Source organism: Sycon ciliatum, chromosome 10 (genome assembly GCF_964019385.1).
Source record: "Sycon ciliatum chromosome 10, ocSycCili1.1, whole genome shotgun sequence".
Taxonomy (NCBI): Eukaryota; Metazoa; Porifera; class Calcarea; order Leucosolenida; family Sycettidae; genus Sycon; species Sycon ciliatum.
This window is the reverse complement of record NC_088652.1, coordinates 52,887-73,553: the sequence shown is the minus strand read 5'-3', so window position 1 is coordinate 73,553 and position 20,667 is coordinate 52,887. Positions and strand designations below refer to the sequence as shown.

Genomic DNA, 20,667 nt, shown 5'->3' with positions numbered 1-20,667 from the left:
TCACGTGACCATACAGGACTGTAGAAGTTTTTTTTTTTTTTTTTTTTTTTTTTTTTTTTTTTTTTGTAGTAAAAGCCTCTTTTACGGGCGAACAAAACACAATTTGCCATGGCGGAAGGATTGAAAACAAATCACATAATGATGACGTCGCATGTGATCAGACAGCAAGAGAAGCATAGCATAGTCCGCACAATCACGGGGCAAGGCTCAACGGGACACCCTAGCCTCCACGACAGCCAGGGAGGCACAGCCATCCATTGGAGGCTGCCAAACTCGGCGAGCCCCACGCAGACACATGACACTCGAACGCAGCAGGGCGAAAGACAGCCTGCAGCGGAGGTGGGCAATTAGCACAGAATACGCCTCCCTCCCACGTAGCGACTGGAGATGTGCAATCCGGCTCACCAGTGCAGCGGCACCCTTGCCGCATCCTCCGGTGGAAGAGAGCACAAAGGGGAGAAAAGTGGATCGCTCCACTTCTCGGACTCTCCGATCATATCGACGCCGTTTCTCTTGCTCATGGTGCCGGTAGCAGCCAGAGAGAGAGGAGGTGCGGTTCGAAGACGCATAAGGGTTGAACACCCGTACATCAATAAAAGTGCGTTCGAACCGACCCCCCCCCCCCCAAACTCCACTGGCCACCACATCCAAACGAGCTTGATCCTCGGTTGATGCTGACCGGAGCTGAAACTGCTCCCCAGTCAGGGGTTGGAGATGTGGCTCCACTGCGACGTTGTGGGCGACACCCTTCAATGAGCTTGCCAGTATGTCACGCACCTCGTTGTGGCGGATCGAGGGGAACCCACCGAAAGGACAGGACAAGGCGTGAGCAGTGGTGAATGCCTTCTCGCAAACACAGGTGGTGGGCAGGCGAGAAGGCGTCCAACCGTGACGGAGGCAGAGGCCATCCCGGAATTCCCCCTTCGACAAAGCGAAGCCATGGCGAGCGATGGGTCGGCAGGTAAGCCAGCTTGATGCTCCCTTCTCCTCTGCCAGACTGATAGCGAGATCGAATTCGCTGTGTTCGGTGCGGAACGTATCGGCAGCTATCTTCATTGCCTTTCTGGCCTCAGAGCGAGCCTGACTCTTGGCCCTGCGGACACAGGCAAGAGCATCATCGAGGTGCTCTTCTTGCGCCATGATCTTGTCGTACAGCGCAGTGGTGATTAGCCTGGAGGTGCCGTACTGTGAGCCAAAAGTGGCAGGGTTGGCCACGCCGAGGCCTCCATGCCGGCAGGGGAAAGTGAGCAAAATGCGTTCAGCTTCACTGGGCGCCGTCCGTCCACTAATGGCAGGGATTAGGCGGCGGTGGATGATGTCCTCCAGGGGTGCCAGCTGTTCTGCAGCACCATCGAGAACCCGACACAGGAAGGACCACCGGTGTTGGAGGCTGTTCACCAGTGCAGAGTAAGCTGCTTGAGGCTGTGACCGGGCGAAATCTGTCAGCTTGCACAGCTCCTGCGACCAGGTGGCCACCTTGGAAGCCACAAACTCCTGCACAAACTGATCAGTTCCGATGGCTGATCCAAGGTGACGGCACCCGTCAGTGGTGATAGACACACCCGTGCTGGCGAAGATGGTCTCGGCTGCCTCTAGCTTGTCCCGCTTGACGACGAGGACGGACTTGCTGGGGTTAATGAAATACCCGAACGCCGGCCCATCCCCGACGAGTCGGTCCCACCACTGGCGGAGAGGGTTGAGCCCGCCACCCGCGGACGAGTCATCCGCATACCAGCTCTGGCGTGTTCCTGGGGTTGCCACTCTGCGCACCAGGGGGAGTACCCCCAAAGCGTACATCGGCATAGCAAGAGGATCTCCCTGCGTTGTTCCTTCTCGCGATAGGAGGCACTCCCCGTCCACGAATAGGCGGGCCGGCTGACGGTAGCAGTTTACGATAGCGGGTGTGATGGCTGGACAGAGGTGCGCTACGTTGCGCATACATGCTTCTCTGTTAAGGCGATTGAACGCATTGGATGCATCCGCCATAAGCACAGCGTCAACGTCTTCTTCATGGAACGTGTCGTGCATGGCGTGAATGGCCGCCTCAATGCCACATTCCTGGCGGACTGTAGAAGTGGACTTTTGGCGGCATATCAGTATTTGACCCGGGTCAACTGTCTTCATGTAAACGCTCACCTCTTTTGTCTATCGTACAGACTTTCAACCCGGGCTGAACTCGACCCGGGTTGAAATTTCTCATGTAAACACAGCCTTAAGGCGGAGGCAGAAATATTACAAAAAATGTATTATCTACGCATGCATCTACGCGAGAGTCACCACTAGCCAATTAGGACATGTGTCAAAGTATTGAACGTTTTCGTTCCCTTCTTGTCAAAATACTACAGGGAATGATGGAAATAAGCTAAAAGACTACAACTATAAGGAAAAGAAGTAAAACGGGTACAAAACGTACCGCGTAGTACGTTTGTTGTACAATTTTCCAGACCACGCGACTCATGGATAATGAGAGGTTACCTTTCCAAGTTACCTTACCTTTCCGTTTTCACAACTGTACGTGCGTTCACGGTGAGGAAGGATGTCCTACCAACCCAACTCGCATCTAAATTGGTATACCAATTTGAGTGCCGACAATGCGGTAGTCGGTACGTTGGTAGGACTCTTCAACATCTGAACGCACGTATCAAGCAGCACGTCCCACTGCACATGCTGACTGGCTCGGCACGGGCACTGCGACCCAAACGCGGCATGCCACCTAAGAACCCTCGATCACAGCCATCGTTAGCACAATTGCCGTCGACGGCAATAGTGCCTCCATTACCCGTATCGAGAGCCGTGGAGATGGATAATGTGCACATTGTCACCACAACACAATGCACCATAGCAACACAAGAGAGTACGCCACAACAACATCCAGCTCTAGACCAAAGTGCAATTAGTTCCTCACCCCTGTTGCACTTAGCTCTCACTTCACTTCTATTGTCTCACGCGTTTGCTGTGCGTTTGCTGTGCAGTGAAACCGAGACCCTAGGTCGGTGGAGCACATCAGACCCCGTCACCACGTCCACGATTCATGCCTGCGATGCTGCACCGCTGCTTTGCATGTCTTGAAGTAATTGATTTTTTGAATCTCAGGGGGTGGTCGACGTTTTTGGTGCTCCTCGGAACAGCTTTCCGGGAGCCCCCCGCAGCAGTTTTACCCTTCTACCTTTGTCCTTGCTGAAACTAAGAATGTCCCTGGACCAGAACCTTGATCTTGCCCTGATCGGGTACCAGGAACTAATCGCCATCGCTGAACGCAAGTCCCTGGACTCCCCTTCGAGCCTCGCCCGGCCAGAGCTGGTGCAGGCACTGCGGAAGCACGGCGTTGGAGGGAAGCCCGTCACTGACACCGGTACGTCGTGGATTAATGACTCTAAGCTAGATAGCCTTGCTAACACTATCCAGGCCTTGGCGGGGGAGATTGCCTCCATGAGGGAGGACAGGGATAGCATAATTTTGTCCTTGAAGCTGGAAATTTCGGAGCTGAAGGGGGAAGTGCAACAGCTTCACCAGCAGCAGTACAATGGTTCATCCAAGCCCGTACACTGCGACACTCCAGACATGCAATCCCGTTGTACTCGTACAGTGAGTACGAATAGCACACAGCCAGAAGAGGATGCACGCACTCTACACAGCAGGTCAACTAGCACTAGCAGGGCCACCGTACCTAACACCAACCACATGGAACGCAGGAACATACCCGTACACACTGGTAGAAATGCAACAACTGGGGGCGCACTTACAACAGCAGGCGCCGGTGGTGCACCAGTACAGCCCACATGTACTCAGGGTGCTGCTGGGAGCACAGAAGGCGATCCCCATCAGAACAACTGGCAAGAACAGCGGCGAAGGAGCAATAAATCAGCGGCCCACAGCGATCCCATTGCCCGGGCAACAAAATCCAAAGTTGTGTCTGTCTACAGAAAAATGGCCACAGAAAACCCCAACCCCAACACACTCACTGGCACACATCTTCCCAAGCGATGTGCCTTCTTTGTCGGGAATGTTAGCCCTGGAAGTAAGGCACAGTCCATTGTCACCTGGTGCGCTGATAGGGGCGTTGATGTATACGCATGCACAATTGCCGAAACCCAATACTTTGGTACCTGCTATGCACGCGTTTCTGTCGCGGAAGAGTTTGAGCAAACGCTGCTTGACAAGGAATTCTGACCCGACACCATTGCGCACACCGTCCGCAAATGGCGCTATGCCGACTCCGCTAGCAAGTGATGGGTCCTCGGTCCAGTTGGTGGGGCCACACCTCAGCCATACTATTCCGCATGTGTTTTGATTTGCACCAAAAAACAAAGCATGATAATAATTTGAAACTCGGATGTTGAGCCATAAATAAATGTAAAAGAGAAAAGGACATATGGATACGAGTTTAGAGTAACTCTCCATCACTGTAACATGATACTATATACAGTCAGAAAGTGCAATAACTAGGCACAAAACTGACAGAGTACTGAGACATTCGACGTCCTGACACCTAACTTTAACACATCTCCGTAGCGCTAACCGACAGCCTTCCAACTTGGAAGGTTCAAGGTTATGGAAAGACCAAAGAGGGGAAGGCAAGCGCAACGAAAACGAGCAAAAGCCACAGTCCCAACGGAACAAAGAATGTCGATTGTTACTGGACGATGACGAGACCAGTACGATATTTGACAAAGCGGTCTAACTACAATTCGAAGCAGTCAGGGCCGGCGGAACCGGTCAGGCTGGTCCGGCCATGGCCGGACCGCTTTCCCAGCTGGATGGTCCATGTGATTCGTGCAAACCCGGTGTAAAAAAATCCAGAGGTACATGACTCGACTCGACTGTACTGCCGACGTGTGATGTGCTTCGAAGTAGCTCAGGACTCCGTGCCCGCACTGTATGGCTGATATGGATAAAAAAAGTTGTGTTTGTGTTCTTTTACTATAATTATTTTCTGCATTTTCTGGAGCCTTAGAAGTTAGAGATGCCCAAATTCGCTCTATTTCACGTACATTTTAAATATTTCTCCCGGGGGACGTCCCCCGGACCCCCCTCAAAGGTTGGCCGGTGTAAACGCGAAAACGGTTCCTCCGCGAAAATGGTTCCAGGCATACACCGGTTACCCCCTGGAACCGTTTTCGCTAGCGAAAACGGTTCCACCCTAGCCGCGAAAACAGTTCCTCCGCGAAAACGGTTCTTCCACACATTTCCTGCATCTATGGCCCTCTTGGAACCGTTTTCGCGGATGGGGTCTCACCGCGAAAACGGTTCCAGCTAGCCGCGAAAACGGTTCCTCCGCGAAAACGGTTCCACACATTTCCTGCATCTATGGACCGTTTTCGCGGATCGACATGCATCCGCGAAATCAGTTCCCAATCATGAGTTGTGCTTTCGGTTTTTTTCTTCAAAACGTCCTGAAGATGTCTTCTCTTGGTGGTAATCGGGCGTGTTACGACGAAGTCTTGCAAGCGTTGCCTGCAAACGCCTGCCTCGTTTCCTGCGGACGCGAAGAGGCGTAGAGCAATAAAACGCTTTGCAGTCAACTTCGTCTTGGATCGTGGGGTCCTTTTTCGCCAAACAGATGAAGGCCTACCACAATGGATCACAGACGACGGCCAACAAAAGGAGATCTTGCATCCATGCCACTCGCATGATATGTCTGGTCACCTTGGCCGTGATAAGAGAGGAGGAAGGTCTGTGAGAGGTGAGTAACTATTACTTGGATTTATTTATTTTCAGTCTCAAATCAGTGAAAGTCGAGAGGATGGTACAGTGTAGTGTGTGGTGTAAGTAAGGGAGTTAGTGCACCACATTTAATTATTATTACTTTCAACCGTCTTCATGAAGGCCCACACACAAAACTGACCACAACTGACAAGGCTTCTGTTGGCATATCAGTACAGTAATTGACCCGGATTAACTCACTTCATATACATGTAAGCACGCACCTAATTTTCCACCATACATGACCGTACAGACTTTCAACCCGGGTTGAAAATTCTCATGTTAACAGAGCCTAAGGCCCGGGTTCCACTGTGGCTCCGCGGTACATGCAGCGGAGCAGCGCGGTTCCAGCGGAAGAAGCTGATGTAAGTTGACCTTGCCCAGTGCGTATTTTATGCACTTTTCATGAGTGCGTCGTGAGCTTTCAACCTAATCTTTGTAGCATGCCCAAAAAGTAGTTTGTTTGTTTGTGTTTTCCTTTAGCCTACTTGTCCTTCCTCCGATGTGGATTGCATGGTAACTGGCGCCAAAAAAATGGGTACAATTGGTGGGTACCTCCTCGTGGTTGTATCTGGTAACCATTGTAGCACGCCATAGAAGTCTTGAATGCATCTATCGTGTGTTACATTGGGCTAAATCCCACCACTTTCTTAGGCTTTCACTTTCAGACAGTGATGTGTATTTAGGACCTAGCATTTGCTTTGTTCATATTGTAGTTATATGATTCTTAGGTATGTGTATGGGATTGAGGCCTTTGGCCTCTGGTTGGTGGATCTGATCTATCCTCCCCACAGTTTAGGAGCCGCATCTGACGCCTGATCATGGGGTGGTGGCGTCCCACTGAAGCGGAAAGGTGGTTCTTGACCAGGGAGTTGTACGACTCCTTGTTCTTGACCTACCCGGTACGCGAACCCGTCGAATTTATTTATTTATTTAATAGGTATGTGTATGATGTGCTTCTGTGTCTTCTGACTGTAACTTTATTTTAACTCTGAAAGAGCAGATTTGATCCTTTATGACTCCTTCATTTTCGACACATTCTCTGTACTGGACACATTGTTGCAATTATTCTATGTAAAATAGAAGAAAAACACTAGGGAACGAGCTATGAAGCAATTATCCACGACTGTAACAAGATAATAGGCAGAAAGTGCCATAACAGGGCACACAACTGACAGGCTACTGAGACATTCAGTTTTGTGCCCTGTTAGCGCACTTTCTGACTGCTTATTATCTTGTTACAGCCATGGATAGTTGCTTCATCACTCGTTCCATAGTGTTTTTCTTCTATTTTACATTTGTATCCGAGCAATTATTGTACATTTCCTTTATATTTAAACTCGGATACTGAGCCAGTTATAAATGTAAAAAAGAGAAGAAATACAGGAGAACGAGTTATGCAGCAACTATCCACTATAATATTTGGTGTCTTTCTTTATTGGTAAAGTACGGTTTTCTACTTCTATACGTTTGAATGGCGTTGTGACATGCATAGTCATGTATATCTGGTGTGGATGCATGTACATTTTACAGAAGGGTGTATGCATGTACCGTAATGTCGTGTATTGTGTATCAGGCTTATACTTCAACCAGGTATTTATTTGTATGTCAGCATGGAAACCAGGCTTCTATTGACTATACAAGACAGGCTTTTTAAATACAAGACACTAAAGTATGCACGTTGTACAGGTGTCCATAACCCAGTGGGTGTGAACATCCCCGGTTGGGTGTTCATTGGGTGGTATACATGTACGTTCACATTAGACCAATTTAGTCCAATAATCAATGGAAGACAAACCGCCTTTCCAGATTCATCACATTGTATAGAGCTAATAACAACTACTACTGTAGTAGCTATTAGCAAGCATTACAATTACAATAATTCTCAATCAAATTTTCGGCCAGGAGCCATCATCAGGATTGAGGAGAAAAAACAAGTGAGGTGGACCTATAACAGGCAACACAAAGTGAAACGAAACTACACCGTGATAAAATTGCACCATCCTTTTGGCGCAGGCACACACACACACATACCCATGCACATGCCAAAACACTGAGACACCCACTCATACTCACACTCGCACCAACACTCACTCACACAAGCTCACACTCCAAATCACACCCAAACACGTGTAACTACAGTCCATTCATTGGAAACTGGCACCCTAACTTTTTGGTGTCTCTCTCACATAGTTTTAGATATCGTGAAAACAACAGTACATCCTGCATTGTGTGACCCGTGCAATTACTCCTTGCCACATTTGAGGCCAGAAAAGTCCAAGAACAGGGAAATAGAAATTCAGCCAGGTTTTACAAAATTAGGACAGGTATGCCGTGGCAAAATGTATGGAGAAGCAGATCCAAAACCCAGATTTTTGAGATTTAAAGTGGGTTTTTGATCCTCAATTCGGCCCAAATCCGACTTTCAAAAGCCAGCGGGCCAGTTTCCGATGAATGGACTGTAAAGACACACACAAAAAATACCAATGTGCCTGAAAACAAGGTGTGAATAGTGGTGGGACTATGACAAAAGAAAAGGAGATGAGATTCCGTCGCCAAACTGCACATACACTACAACATTGTGCTGAACTACCGGTATATTATAACAATGGGGTGAACAAGCACACATGACAACAGGACAGGACAGTGGCAACATAAACAATGATCATCATCCAATTTTTCACATTGTCAATTGTCAAGCAACACCCAGCCACGATCACGGTTCACCTTAGGATGGTGTCTGGAGATGTGGATTGCCTCCCTTATCCGGCGGTTCACGTATGACACTTCCGTTGCGAGTATGGATGGTGATGTGAAGGGAATGAATGGCGCTGTGGATGGATGTTGTAGTGGTTGGTGCAATGCGCAGTGCTCTCCCCCGGGCTTCTGCGGTGCACAGGCTCTCGCTTCTCGGTAATGTTCCTGGACTCGCTCCCTGACACACTCCGTCTCTCCCACATACTCCTCTCCACACAGTAATTCTTGTGTCGGGATAAGTCATTCGGACAGCGAAAGTCACAGCCGCAGACACACACCCTCACCCACACACAAAGCAGGTAGCGTGATTACAAAGCTATGCATGTGTTGCCGACAAAGTTACGAAGGTAGAGCTTGTTCTCATGACAACACTTGGACACCAGCTCTGACCTCTTGTAGAGGGAGCGGGTCCCAGGCAATCTCTAGCTTTCTGGCCAGACACAGACACAGCCAAGACGTTAGAGTATGGTGCAGCTCCACCAGCTCCACTAAGTTCTTCACGTAGGCGTACAAGATGCATGACTTGAGGAGTTCTTCACGTAGGTGTACTGCATGGATCATTGGATGGCTTGATAAGTGCTGACGGTGATTCACATCCAGAAATCAAATCCAGATCTCCATACTTCAGCTAGCCATGTACTGAAGTACTAGCTGTACAGGTTAATATCTCACAAACTACCAGTATGCTAAATGTCTCGGCCATCTGTATTGACTCTCTATAAGTCTATTGTATAAGCGATACGAACGTTGTCGATGATTTGCATCTACAAACCAAATCGAGATGTCCATCAATGTTCAGGTAGCCATGTACTGAAGTACCAGCTGTATAGGTTCTCACAAATCCTGCTAAATGTCTCCAAGCCAAGTGCCAGCAGTACAGCTACTGAAAAATTGTAAGGTCTGAGAGGAAAGCCATAAAATAAGAATTCTCACAAACTCTCATTTATTAATTATCTCGGCCATCGCGAGAGATTCTCTACAAAGGCAATGGAAAGCAACAGTCACAAACTCTCATAAATACCTCGGCCATCGCGAGTGATTCTCTACAAAGGCAATGGAAAGCAACACTGCCAACAGTCACAAAAGTCTTCGAATAGTTTCTCAGTACTGGAGCAGTCAAGTCTGTACACAGACTGGAGCCTGGAACCGTTTTCGCGGATGATCCCAGTTGCTGCAGTCCGCGAAAACGGTTCCACAGTAGACAGTGGTCGCAGTAGCCTGGAACCGTTTTCGCGGATGGTCCTACACCAGAAAATTAATCCCTGAAACCGTTTTCGCGGCTAGCCCGGCTAGTCATAGATCAGAAATTAGTGGGCTGTGGATTCCAGGGGGAAACCGGTGTATGCCTGGAACCATTTTCGCGGAGGAACCGTTTTCGCGTTTACACCGGACCACTCCCAAACTCCTTCCTCCGGCCCTGAGCAGCAAAGCAACACACCACCCAACTTGGGTGGGTCATAAATATCAAAGATAAGTAAAGAAAGGGAAGCTTTGCGAAAACGAATTGTACAAGCCGAAAGCCAAACTCCTACAGTACTCCTCATGCATGACATTGTGATGGACTAGTTGACTACAAAACAAGTTGTTTCACACGACGTACTTTTCGCCGTATGGTTCGTGACGGCTCATCAGGTGTGCAATTTGAAACTCGGACGTTGAGCCATAAATAAATGTAAAAGAGAAAAGGACATATGGATACGAGTTTAGAGTAACTCTCCATCACTGTAACATGATACTATATACAGTCAGAAAGTGCAATAACTAGGCACAAAACTGACAGAGTACTGAGACATTCGACGTCCTGACACCTAACTTTAACACATCTCCGTAGCGCTAACCGACAGCCTTCCAACTTGGAAGGTTCAAGGTTATGGAAAGACTAAAGAGGGGAAGGCAAGCGCAACGAAAACGAGCAAAAGCCACAGTCCCAACGGAACAAAGAATGTCGATTGTTACTGGACGATGACGAGACCAGTACGATATTTGACAAAGCGGTCTAACTACAATTCGAAGCAGCAAAGCAACACACCACCCAACTTGGGTGGGTCATAAATATCAAAGATAAGTAAAGAAAGGGAAGCTTTGCGAAAACGAATTGTACAAGCCGAAAGCCAAACTCCTACAGTACTCCTCATGCATGACATTGTGATGGACTAGTTGACTACAAAACAAGTTGTTCCACACGACGTACGTTTCGCCGTATGGTTCGTGACGGCTCATCAGGTGTGCAATTTGAAACTCGGATGTTGAGCCATAAATAAATGTAAAAGAGAAAAGGACATATGGATACGAGTTTAGAGTAACTCTCCATCACTGTAACATGATACTATATACAGTCAGAAAGTGCAATAACTAGGCACAAAACTGACAGAGTACTGAGACATTCGACGTCCTGACACCTAACTTTAACACATCTCCGTAGCGCTAACCGACAGCCTTCCAACTTGGAAGGTTCAAGGTTATGGAAAGACCAAAGAGGGGAAGGCAAGCGCAACGAAAACGAGCAAAAGCCACAGTCCCAACGGAACAAAGAATGTCGATTGTTACTGGACGATGACGAGACCAGTACGATATTTGACAAAGCGGTCTGATAGTAAATTTTGTGACTTGAGCGATAACCGGAGACCACACTGTCAGTGCATCTTAATTGCACTGTTCTAGATTGCACAGTATCAGCATTAGGCCACACGTTTTTTCTATGTTTCTCGTCACCCGCGTGCATACGATTCAGGAGTCTGGAAGAAAAAGAAACTGTGCTACACTGTGGGGACCATGTGCAGCCTGGCCTGGCCTGCGCGACACATGATGTTGTTGGAGTTGACTCTTCCATTTTCTCCACCTCCTGTGGTGTCGGCAAATGAGGCGGAGGCTCTGTGGGTGGGAGCTCTACTGGGGTTTGATCCACAGCACGTTGGTACATCACGTGGGTTAATGACTTAATGTCACCACTCAGTGGTGGCTGATTTACATGTTGGATCGATTTGCCATGTAGCACTCGTCTGGCATCCGGGCAATGCATTCATTTCCACGGTGCCTCTTTGTCGATTTTGTCCATAGACCCCACAGGCACACTGAGCATTTGTAGCTGAAGTAGGTCCTGAATGCTATTATCTTTTACTGTGTGCACCGTTGTCATTCTGTATCCAATGTAGGTACCACAGCCTGGCGTTATTCTCCGTTGACAATAGATCCCTGCAAAGTGTACTTGACTGGCTGCACCTGTCTAACACGACTGCAACCAGCAGCTGGAGTGGGTGAGTGTAAACTGAATAACCTACCGTTATGCCGCGTATTCCTGCTTGGAAGCGGAAGGATTTTTTCCAACCGTGCTGCGACCCACAGTTAATTGGGAACTCGTGGCCTGGCATGAGTAATACATGGATGTGGCAAATGGGATTGAGGCCTTTGGCCTCCGGTTGGTGGATCTGATCTATCCTCCCCCACCGTTTAGGAGCCGCATCTGATGCCTGATCATGAGGTGGCGTCCCACGGAAGCGGAAACGTGGTTCTTGACCAGGGAGTTGTACGACTCCTTGTTCTTGACCTGCCTGGTACGCGAACCCGTCGATTTGTTTCTTATGCCGCGTATACAAACCAGGTTTGGTGGCTAGGCTTCTAACATTAATTGCCTATGCAAAATCCACAATAATACATGTGTATGTCAACTGCCTTTCTTGTAGTAAGTGAAGAACTGTTTTTAGTTTAAACTACTTTCAGACATCACAGGTACATGTACGTCGTGTTACAGTGTGTTAAGCTTTGTTCGGTAGCGATAGTGAGAGCAGGCTGGAGTTGTCATTATACATTATTGTCCACACTCGTGACCATAGATTGTCGTGGATAGTCAGGCAAACTGACTTTTACTCTCCTCTAGTGTATATATGCCTGTTGTATGACAAATATGTGGATAACTTTTAGCGATGCCAGGAATTTTCTAGTATAGTTTATACGTCTGCGTCGTCAAGAGTACATAACCCCCGAAGAGTGTAACTCCACTATGGGTGCTGTGCTGACATAGTATCCCAAGTTAACGTCTTTTTTATGATGCAATGCTCAGTGTACACGTATGATCAGACGTATCCTGGAACTGTGGTTTGACAAATCTCTCCTTTTCCTGTACAAATTCATGCAAGGAAACATGTGTGATACTTTGATACCCTGTAGAAACGTCGTAAATCACTCGTGCGAGGAGCAGTGCATCATGGAAATGATGTCAACTTGAAATTCTGTCATGACAGCAGTGTATGTGGGAGTTGCACACTCTTGGGGGGTTATTAACTCTTGACATCGTCCACACCAGTCTAAAAGAACACAGGACAAATGTAATGAACCAAACGTTTGTGCCAGGAATATTTGAAATATTCGAATATGTACATGTTCCTGCACGAGTATGAAAGCAGTACGGTCAACCACTTGAATATAGCCATGGCAAGGTTGCATGACCGTGGCAGTGTAAACCCAGGTTTACCGTGAATTTGGAGTTGCCGTTGGTCACGTTTCACGAAGACATGCCACTTCATTTAAAAAACTGATCCCAGCAGAAATGTCTGCATGTTCGTGTTTGGGGGGGGGGGGGGGGGGGGGCGATCTGGGGAGAAATGAACAATGTCGTCTTGAAAAATATATCGGTATTTACGGATGCCTCCATTGTGTAACTCTTTGTCTGCTATTCTGATAACGGTGACGAACACTTCTGATTGGGCATGGCGTGGTACTGCTTTGTCTGATTTGTTGCTTTCATGTGCTGCATGGTGTTCAAAGCACATGCCCATTACCCGGAGTCAGTGCCCGTCAGTGGTGTAACTACCATTCTCATCAAACATCACAAGCTGCTTGGAGTTCCAGTTTTGACGAAACTTGCTGGTCTCTAGGATTCTTAATCCTAGTATTTGCTTCCTACACCAGCCACAGTGTTTTTCTTCCCTCGTTCCTTTTTCATCCTTTTTCTTTTTCTTGTGTGTTAACCTTTCAGTGGACCCTGCAATGCATTTCAACAAAATACAGGCATTCTGGTCTGTTTGCATCCGCAGCAGGTACACTGGGAACCATGTGGAGATTGTGGGTCGATATTTAGTGCATCTGGGTGGCATCCCACTAAGGCTTTCGAGCACCCAGGGCATGATACGAACCCCGAGCACGGAACGACGGCTCTTTTCTGCAAATGCTCCTCTGCAGCCGGTTTCCGCATTCACACACATTATGGCTGTTTTTGCTCCGTTAGTGTTTGCTGTCTCAGACAGTATTGTCCGGTGTTACTGCTAGCTCAAATGGCATGGAATGACGGTTCTCATCACTTGTCAATGACAATGGCTGAAGCATTTTCTTCTTACAAACCCGGCTGCCGCGCTTCTTTCAGAATATTTTAAACTTCAATGTACTCCTGAATGATCGGATATGCGGAGCCGGCTAGCAGTGTCTGCTCTAGGATTTCACACGACTACTGCAGTTCATTCTTCCAAACTCAATGTTTTAAGAGTTCCACATGTTTCCTGAAACCGTGTTTTTGACGAAATTCACCACGATATTCCCCGAAATCAATGATTGGGGCACTGAAACCTGCTTTACCCCTGTGTACTGTACTCTGTAGCTCACTCCATATTGGCATATTCACCTACATACAATTTACCATCTACATAAGTAGTGAATATTGCTCAATATTCACCGCTATAGGTGTTCATATCGTGAATCATTATTCATCATGGTTATACAATATGCGTGAACAAGGCGAGGCCGTACTGTATGGGAAACAGTGCGTCCTCGCCTTGTTCACGCTGCCACCGTGAAAACATGTTACCTATCAGGCACGGCTTCCATATACAATAATTTACTTGTACTGCAACAGCACTTGCATGTGTCTTGCATTACACGTATGAAAATTAGCATCATTTTTTGTATGTCGAATGCCACAAATTGTTAAGCTTCACCGTAATTTCCATCTTCAGTGTTCCGTTCACACTGGTTCATGCTGCTCACCCAACAAGTGTTGTCTATACAGGATATGTCCGCAGGGATTATGAAAAATAATCCCGGCGGCGCTGTGCGCCTTGGGGATTTGAAAAATAATACCTGGGAACCGTGCAACATCCTGTACATAATTTTCGCTGTTCGTAGCGGCTTCACAAAACGTACACTTTCTCAGCCCCCCCCCCCCCAACCGTACACACATAATAAAATCGTAACATACCGGTATGCGATGAAACGTATGCATTGAAATTGGATTGCAGTAAAACCTGTGTTTGCCAGGCTGTACCAAGCGGAATCCTGTATTGACCGGACAAATTTTCATGCACCAAAGTGCTGTGGATGAAGCGGAGTCCTTTCACATCAGGACAGTTTCCATTGCAGCAAGGCGTCCTTCCCGGGCAGGTTTTACTATGTGAAATTAATAGTGAATTCTACTCTGAGTAACTCGTGAATCCACACACAATGATCATAGTACCAAGTCGAAAAGTCCTTTTCAAGACAGAGTGACAGACAGGAGTCGTCACTTAGAGGACATATCGACCAACACAGAATACTACAGTGCTGCTCAATGAAATCCAATCAAGCGAGTGAATGCCATGCGGAGCGCTGTGCAGCCCTGGACCTGTGACTACTAGGCTGTGAACTGGCACGGGGCGCAAACTTGACTCACGCAATATTATCACTGAGCTTTAAAGTAGCATAAAATTATAGCAGTGCAAAAAGAGTAGAGTCAAATACTAAAGGCAGAAATAGAGCAATGCCATCAAGTGCGAGACAACATGTTAGCAGCATTAACGTGTGATTGTGAAGCTAAATTTGAAGCGGGATGTTGAGTCTACAGTGCACCATGGGCACAGCGACATCGTGTTCCGGACGGGACAAATCAACAGGTTGGGCAACAATTGGTCGATTGATTTCGAAGATGGCGCACAGAATATACGTTATATAGAGCATGTTCTACATCATACATAGCATGCCGAGCCAGGCACCAGTTACAGGAAGTTCCAGACAAGCACCAAGGCCAGTGAATGGCATAAAAAGAGCACAGGCTGCAGCATACCCATAAGCCATATTAGGGAAAGAACTAGGCTATGACTAGGCACCAGACGCTTATTGGAACAGAGGTTTGCAAGGCAATAATTCAGGCCACCATTGCTAATCAAGGAGAAAATTTGTTGCCAGTGTACCCTGAAATGATGTGATAACAACTAACGTGATACACCATGCCTGATTCGTGGCTGGAAGTTGTAAGCTCAGTGCTTGGGGCTAGTGGGGTTCCTCTAGCTTTCAGAATCCTGCATGAAAAAAGGTAAAAGAAAGTGAAGGTACAATAATAGTAAGGTGATGGAAGCCTCTTGGTTTCGCGAACGAATTTCATGATTAAATTCATGGCATGGGAACGATGCTACAGAAATACACAAAAGTTCAGCCATCCTTTAAAGAAAGACCTCTCTAGTTAATCTCATCTTGCCAACAGCACCAATGACCATGCTGTTTGTATGGGAGAATAGCCTTAGTACAGTGCTGCCCAATGAAATCCTGAAATCCAGTCGTGTCACTCAAGTACGCGCCAGGCGTTGCATGACCCTAGACCTGCGAACACTGGGCTGCGAAATGGTGCGAGGCGCAAACTTGAGTGACGTGGCCGGATTTCATTGAGCAGGACTGTACATTCAAGCCACCTGCAATTCCTATTGTAGTGTAAGGTTCTTATTTTACAGGAGCATTCCCAACAGGCCCCAAGGTCTTCTTACATGGTGCCCAAGGTATTCATTGAGTTCATGGAACTTCATTCGAAATGAACTGGAAAAGTGCGAAGGGTCTCTTATTCAGGGAGCACATTAAAGCAGTCAGCTCCAAGAAATGAGTTCGATTCGTGCATTCAATTATAATGATGTTCACACCTATGCAATAACTACTGTCGTGGACATGGAAATCCGGTCGCACATCTAGCGGCCCCAGGGCGCTGGCCATGCAGCCGTGGATAAGCGGCACACACATGCTTTTATGCGCTGCAGCGTGCTGTCGCATCGCATCAACATGTGCACTGCACGCAGCGTTCTGTACGCGCTGAGGGCGCTGTCCCGGTCAATCGACTGGATTTCCTTGTCCGCTACAGTAGGTATCACACTTCATCTTAGAGGTGAGACCTCACTATATATTCTCTGGGGCACGGCAAGTTTTATGCTTTAGCAAGGTCCATGTTATAGCGAGCTGGGCACACAATACGCACCATGTATGTCAAAATTAGGGTTGAAAGGGTTACCGTGAACGGTAACCTATAAGAGACATACTGTTTCTAACGCGATATGTTCATCCATCCCATTGCTTTTGTTTTCGCTCACTGCTGAGCTCATTACATGATGCTTGTTTGTCCAGAAATACCCCTTGACATAGGCACTCCACTGTACCACAGTACCAGCCTTTGGGTTATCCGCAATTATCAATAAATAAACATGTAACCTGTTGTCATGTACCATTGCTGTACATTACTTATTATCCCTGTCGAGAAGGAAAACACCAATTTTCCACAGGCCTTAAAGTCTGAATTATACCTATCAAATGCACTGCCAAAGCAAACACCAAAAATCCAAGCTCATGCCTGAGGGGAAGACGAGAAGGGGAAAACGTGGAGATTTTTGGGACAGCACGAGAATCCAAAAAATCTGGCTGCTTCCCTTAGTTCCATAATGGGCTAGTAGCTGCATCACAAAATTAATAATACCTTGTAGTATGTGCAGAGACAGATCAATAAACACTAACCTGAGCATGAGAGCCCCTCGTATTCATTGCGATCGTCAAGGAAATAATACGATGAACGAAGGACCAGAAAATTGTTGACTATGACAAACAACTGCCTATCCAGACGACATACGGCTTGCCACAGTGAGTCGAGTAACATCTTATCCAATACTATTTGCTTATGGCGTTCAGTTTCGAGGTCCAGCACAAGGGAATTCCAATCTTAGGCTCCCCGACACCCATCCTCGTCTGCTGTACCTACCGTCCGCCCTCAGTCAAAACCACGGAAATAGACCACTTCTGTGATATGCTAGCTAGTGCTTTGGTAACCGTTCCCATGTCATCGTACCATGTCATAATGGCTGGGGACTTCAACAGTAAGCACAAACGGTGGTGCCCATCGGATTTAACGTGTCCTGCTGGGGCGGCACTTTTTCGCACCCTTACCTGCTTCGGTTTGGATCAGCTGGTGCAGAGTCCAACGCACACAACATCTTCCGGAACACAGTCATGTCTAGACCTTGTCTTCACAAACCAACCCCTGCTGGCGACGGACGTTCACACAGCTTGCGCTCTTGGCTCCTCGGACCATCTCATGGTTTCATGCCAGTTCGCCGTCTCATTGCCCTCGGACCCAGACCTGCCACTTCCTTCTCGCAAACCGTTCCCATATCGCTTCCGTCGAGTTCCCTCTCAGTGCTGGGACTCTATGAACGCTGATTTCTCCTGCCACGACTGGTCGTTTCTGCAACCAGAAGGCTCTCCAACTGTTGACGCCGCGGTAGATCACTTTGCAGCCGTCCTTGAACGAGGGTTCCAACAGCACCTCTCTAACTTTGCTATCGGCTACAACAACCGGAAACATTCCAACCCCACATCCTCGACATCTAGTCCCCCATGGGTGACACGGTCCCTCGTATCTGAAGTGAAGCGCAAGCGTGATCTTTTCAGCATCTACAAGAAATTCCCAACGCCGGTTAACCGGGAGGCTTACCGAGTTCAACGCAACTTCGTCAAGCACCTTTCTCGTACCTCACACCGCTCCTTTCTAAACTCTCTTTCTGCAACACTCTCCTCCCCCGATCGCCCATCACTCCACCAATTCATTCGCAACCAGTGCTGCGGGACCTCCCGCGCGCCAATCCAGTACCTGACGGACTCCAATGGCAACCGCCAGCACGATGTGAAGGCGATTGCAGACACACTGAACAAGCAGTTTGTTTCATCCGGCATTCCGGAGGATCCGAATTGGGACATTCCATCGCTGTCCCCAGCCCCTGAACTTAGCGCACCACTCACACGCGTCGTTACCACGACTGCTACCGTCTGTAAGCACCTCAAACTCCTGAAGAATTGTAAGTCCCCTGGCGAAGATGGCATACCCAATGAGGTTCTCAAATGGCTTGCGCCATCTCTGTCCTATCCCTTGTGCCTGCTCTTTAACATGTCATATCGTACAGGAGTATTTCCGTCCGTCTGGAAATCTGCTGTTATCGTCCCGATCTATAAGAAAGGCCAACGCTCTCAGGCTGGCAACTACAGACCAATCTCTCTCCTTCCCGCTGTGTCAAAGGTCTGTGAACGTATTTTCTTTGAGTCTCTGTACTGCCACGTCACCCCAGCGCTTTCACCATCTCAATCCGGTTTCTGCCGTGGAGACTCCACAACTTTCCAACTAACACGTCTAGTACAAGACATCTACACCCAGCGGAACCTCAGGCGGCATGTTGGCATCGTGTTCTTTGACCTAGCGAAAGCTTTCGACACCGTCTGGCATCGTGGTCTGCTTGCAAAGCTAGAGTCCGTCTTCTTGGTACATGGTCCAGCCCTGCAATGGCTCTCATCCTATCTTTCCTGCCGCCACCAGACTGTCAGAGTATCTACCTCCCTATCAGACCCATTACTAGTCGTGTCTGGGGTACCCCAGGGGTCCATACTTGGGCCGCTCCTATTTCTACTGTACGTTAATGACTTGCCAGCCCTTGTACCAAATGTAAGTCTTTTTGCTGACGACACTGCTCTGATGTGCTCCGACAGCTCGGCAGACAACCTCACGGCCTCCATGCAGTCCGGGGTCAACGCTACAGTAACATGGATGGAAACCTGGAAACTGAAGCCTAACCTCGCCAAAACCGAGGCCATGTTCTTCTCTCCCTCGCCCCCCACTCAGCTTCTGTATTTTCCTGGTCTAAATAGTACACCTATTAAAGTTGTTAACGAGCACAAGCACCTGGGCGTTATTCTCGACCGCCAACTCTCCTGGTCTCCACAAGTCCAGTCTGTGTGCAAGCGTGCGAGTGCGTCCTTAGGTATGCTACAACTCCACTGCCAACACTTGAATGATAACTGCAGAAAATTGTTCTTTAAGTCGTACATTTTGCCTATATTTGACTATTGCGATATAGCTTGGTGCGGGTTGTCTCAGACTTTACTCCACAGACTGGAAGTACATCAGCGCTTGCTTCTGAAAATTCTGTTTCGAAAAGACCAAACATTTGCCTCCCTTTGTCTTTATAAACTTGCTTCCACGCACCCTCTTCTTGCCCGACATCAGCAGCATCTTTGTATCCTTGTGCAAAAAATCTTCCTAGCCCAAGTCCCGAAACATATTGCCAAGTACAACTGGTTTGTTACCACTAGACCAACACGCAATGCCTTATCACTGCCCCGAGCTAGTTCCTCTCTGTTTTTGAAATCCCCTTTCTTCTCAGCATACTCCCTTTGGTCTAACCTGCCTACTAGCATTAAGACATGCCAGGATATCAGGAAATTCAAAGTCCAGCTTTCCACACTGTCTCATCCGAAGTGATCCCATGTATTACTAATGTGCCTCCCTTTCTTTTTCTCTCCCTATCTCCTTTCCCTCTCTGACAGCATCTTTCTTTTTCTCCCTTTTAGCTTGCCGTGGTTGGCTATCACCTGACCTCTCATGTTTATTGGCAGTCTTCGGACGGGCCAGGAGATGTTGAATAAATAAATAAATAAATAAATTTTCGGAAGGAACTACAATTGTAATTGTCGAATTAGTATTGTGGAGAAGAAGATTGCTCTCAGAAAAGCTAACTGGTTTCCGTAGTTTGAAAAGCTGTTCACGGAGTCGTAAACATACAACGTTTCGAAGCTGCTCCAAATCGATCGATTTGTTTTGAATGGTTTCGCTGTAGTTTCACGATCGATCGATCGACGATCGACAGATCGCGCAAGAAAATCGATCGATTTTCCAGATCGACAGATGGCGCACAACACATGTACTTGTCTAGCACGTCTACTGTACATGTACCGATACAACCAGGGAGTAGTACAATACATTTTTCTGTTTGGCGCGCATGAGCAGTGCTGAGGCCGAGACCCCTGGTCGGTTTAGCTGCTCTTGCCCCGCCTCCACTGCTTCGGCTGCCATCGCTATGTGCATCTCTGTGCGTTTCTGCGGGCGTTTGCACCATGATGGTTTGTGGTTATCTTGTAAAAATAAAAAAAATAAAAAATACTACTCCCTGGGTA

At 47.7% G+C, this 20,667-nt stretch overlaps 1 protein-coding gene across 1 annotated transcript; it reads left to right on the top strand.

Annotated features, from left to right (window-relative positions):
• The first annotated feature begins 3,012 nt into the window (after positions 1-3,012).
• Positions 3,013-14,095, top strand: LOC135826233 (uncharacterized). Its single transcript, XM_065338861.1, has 3 exons — positions 3,013-3,352; positions 11,613-11,714; positions 13,222-14,095. The coding sequence occupies exons 1-3, from the start codon at positions 3,190-3,192 to the stop codon at positions 13,329-13,331; spliced, it is 375 nt and encodes a 124-aa protein (XP_065194933.1). The 5' UTR covers positions 3,013-3,189; the 3' UTR covers positions 13,332-14,095.
• Positions 14,096-20,667: the final 6,572 nt, after the last annotated feature.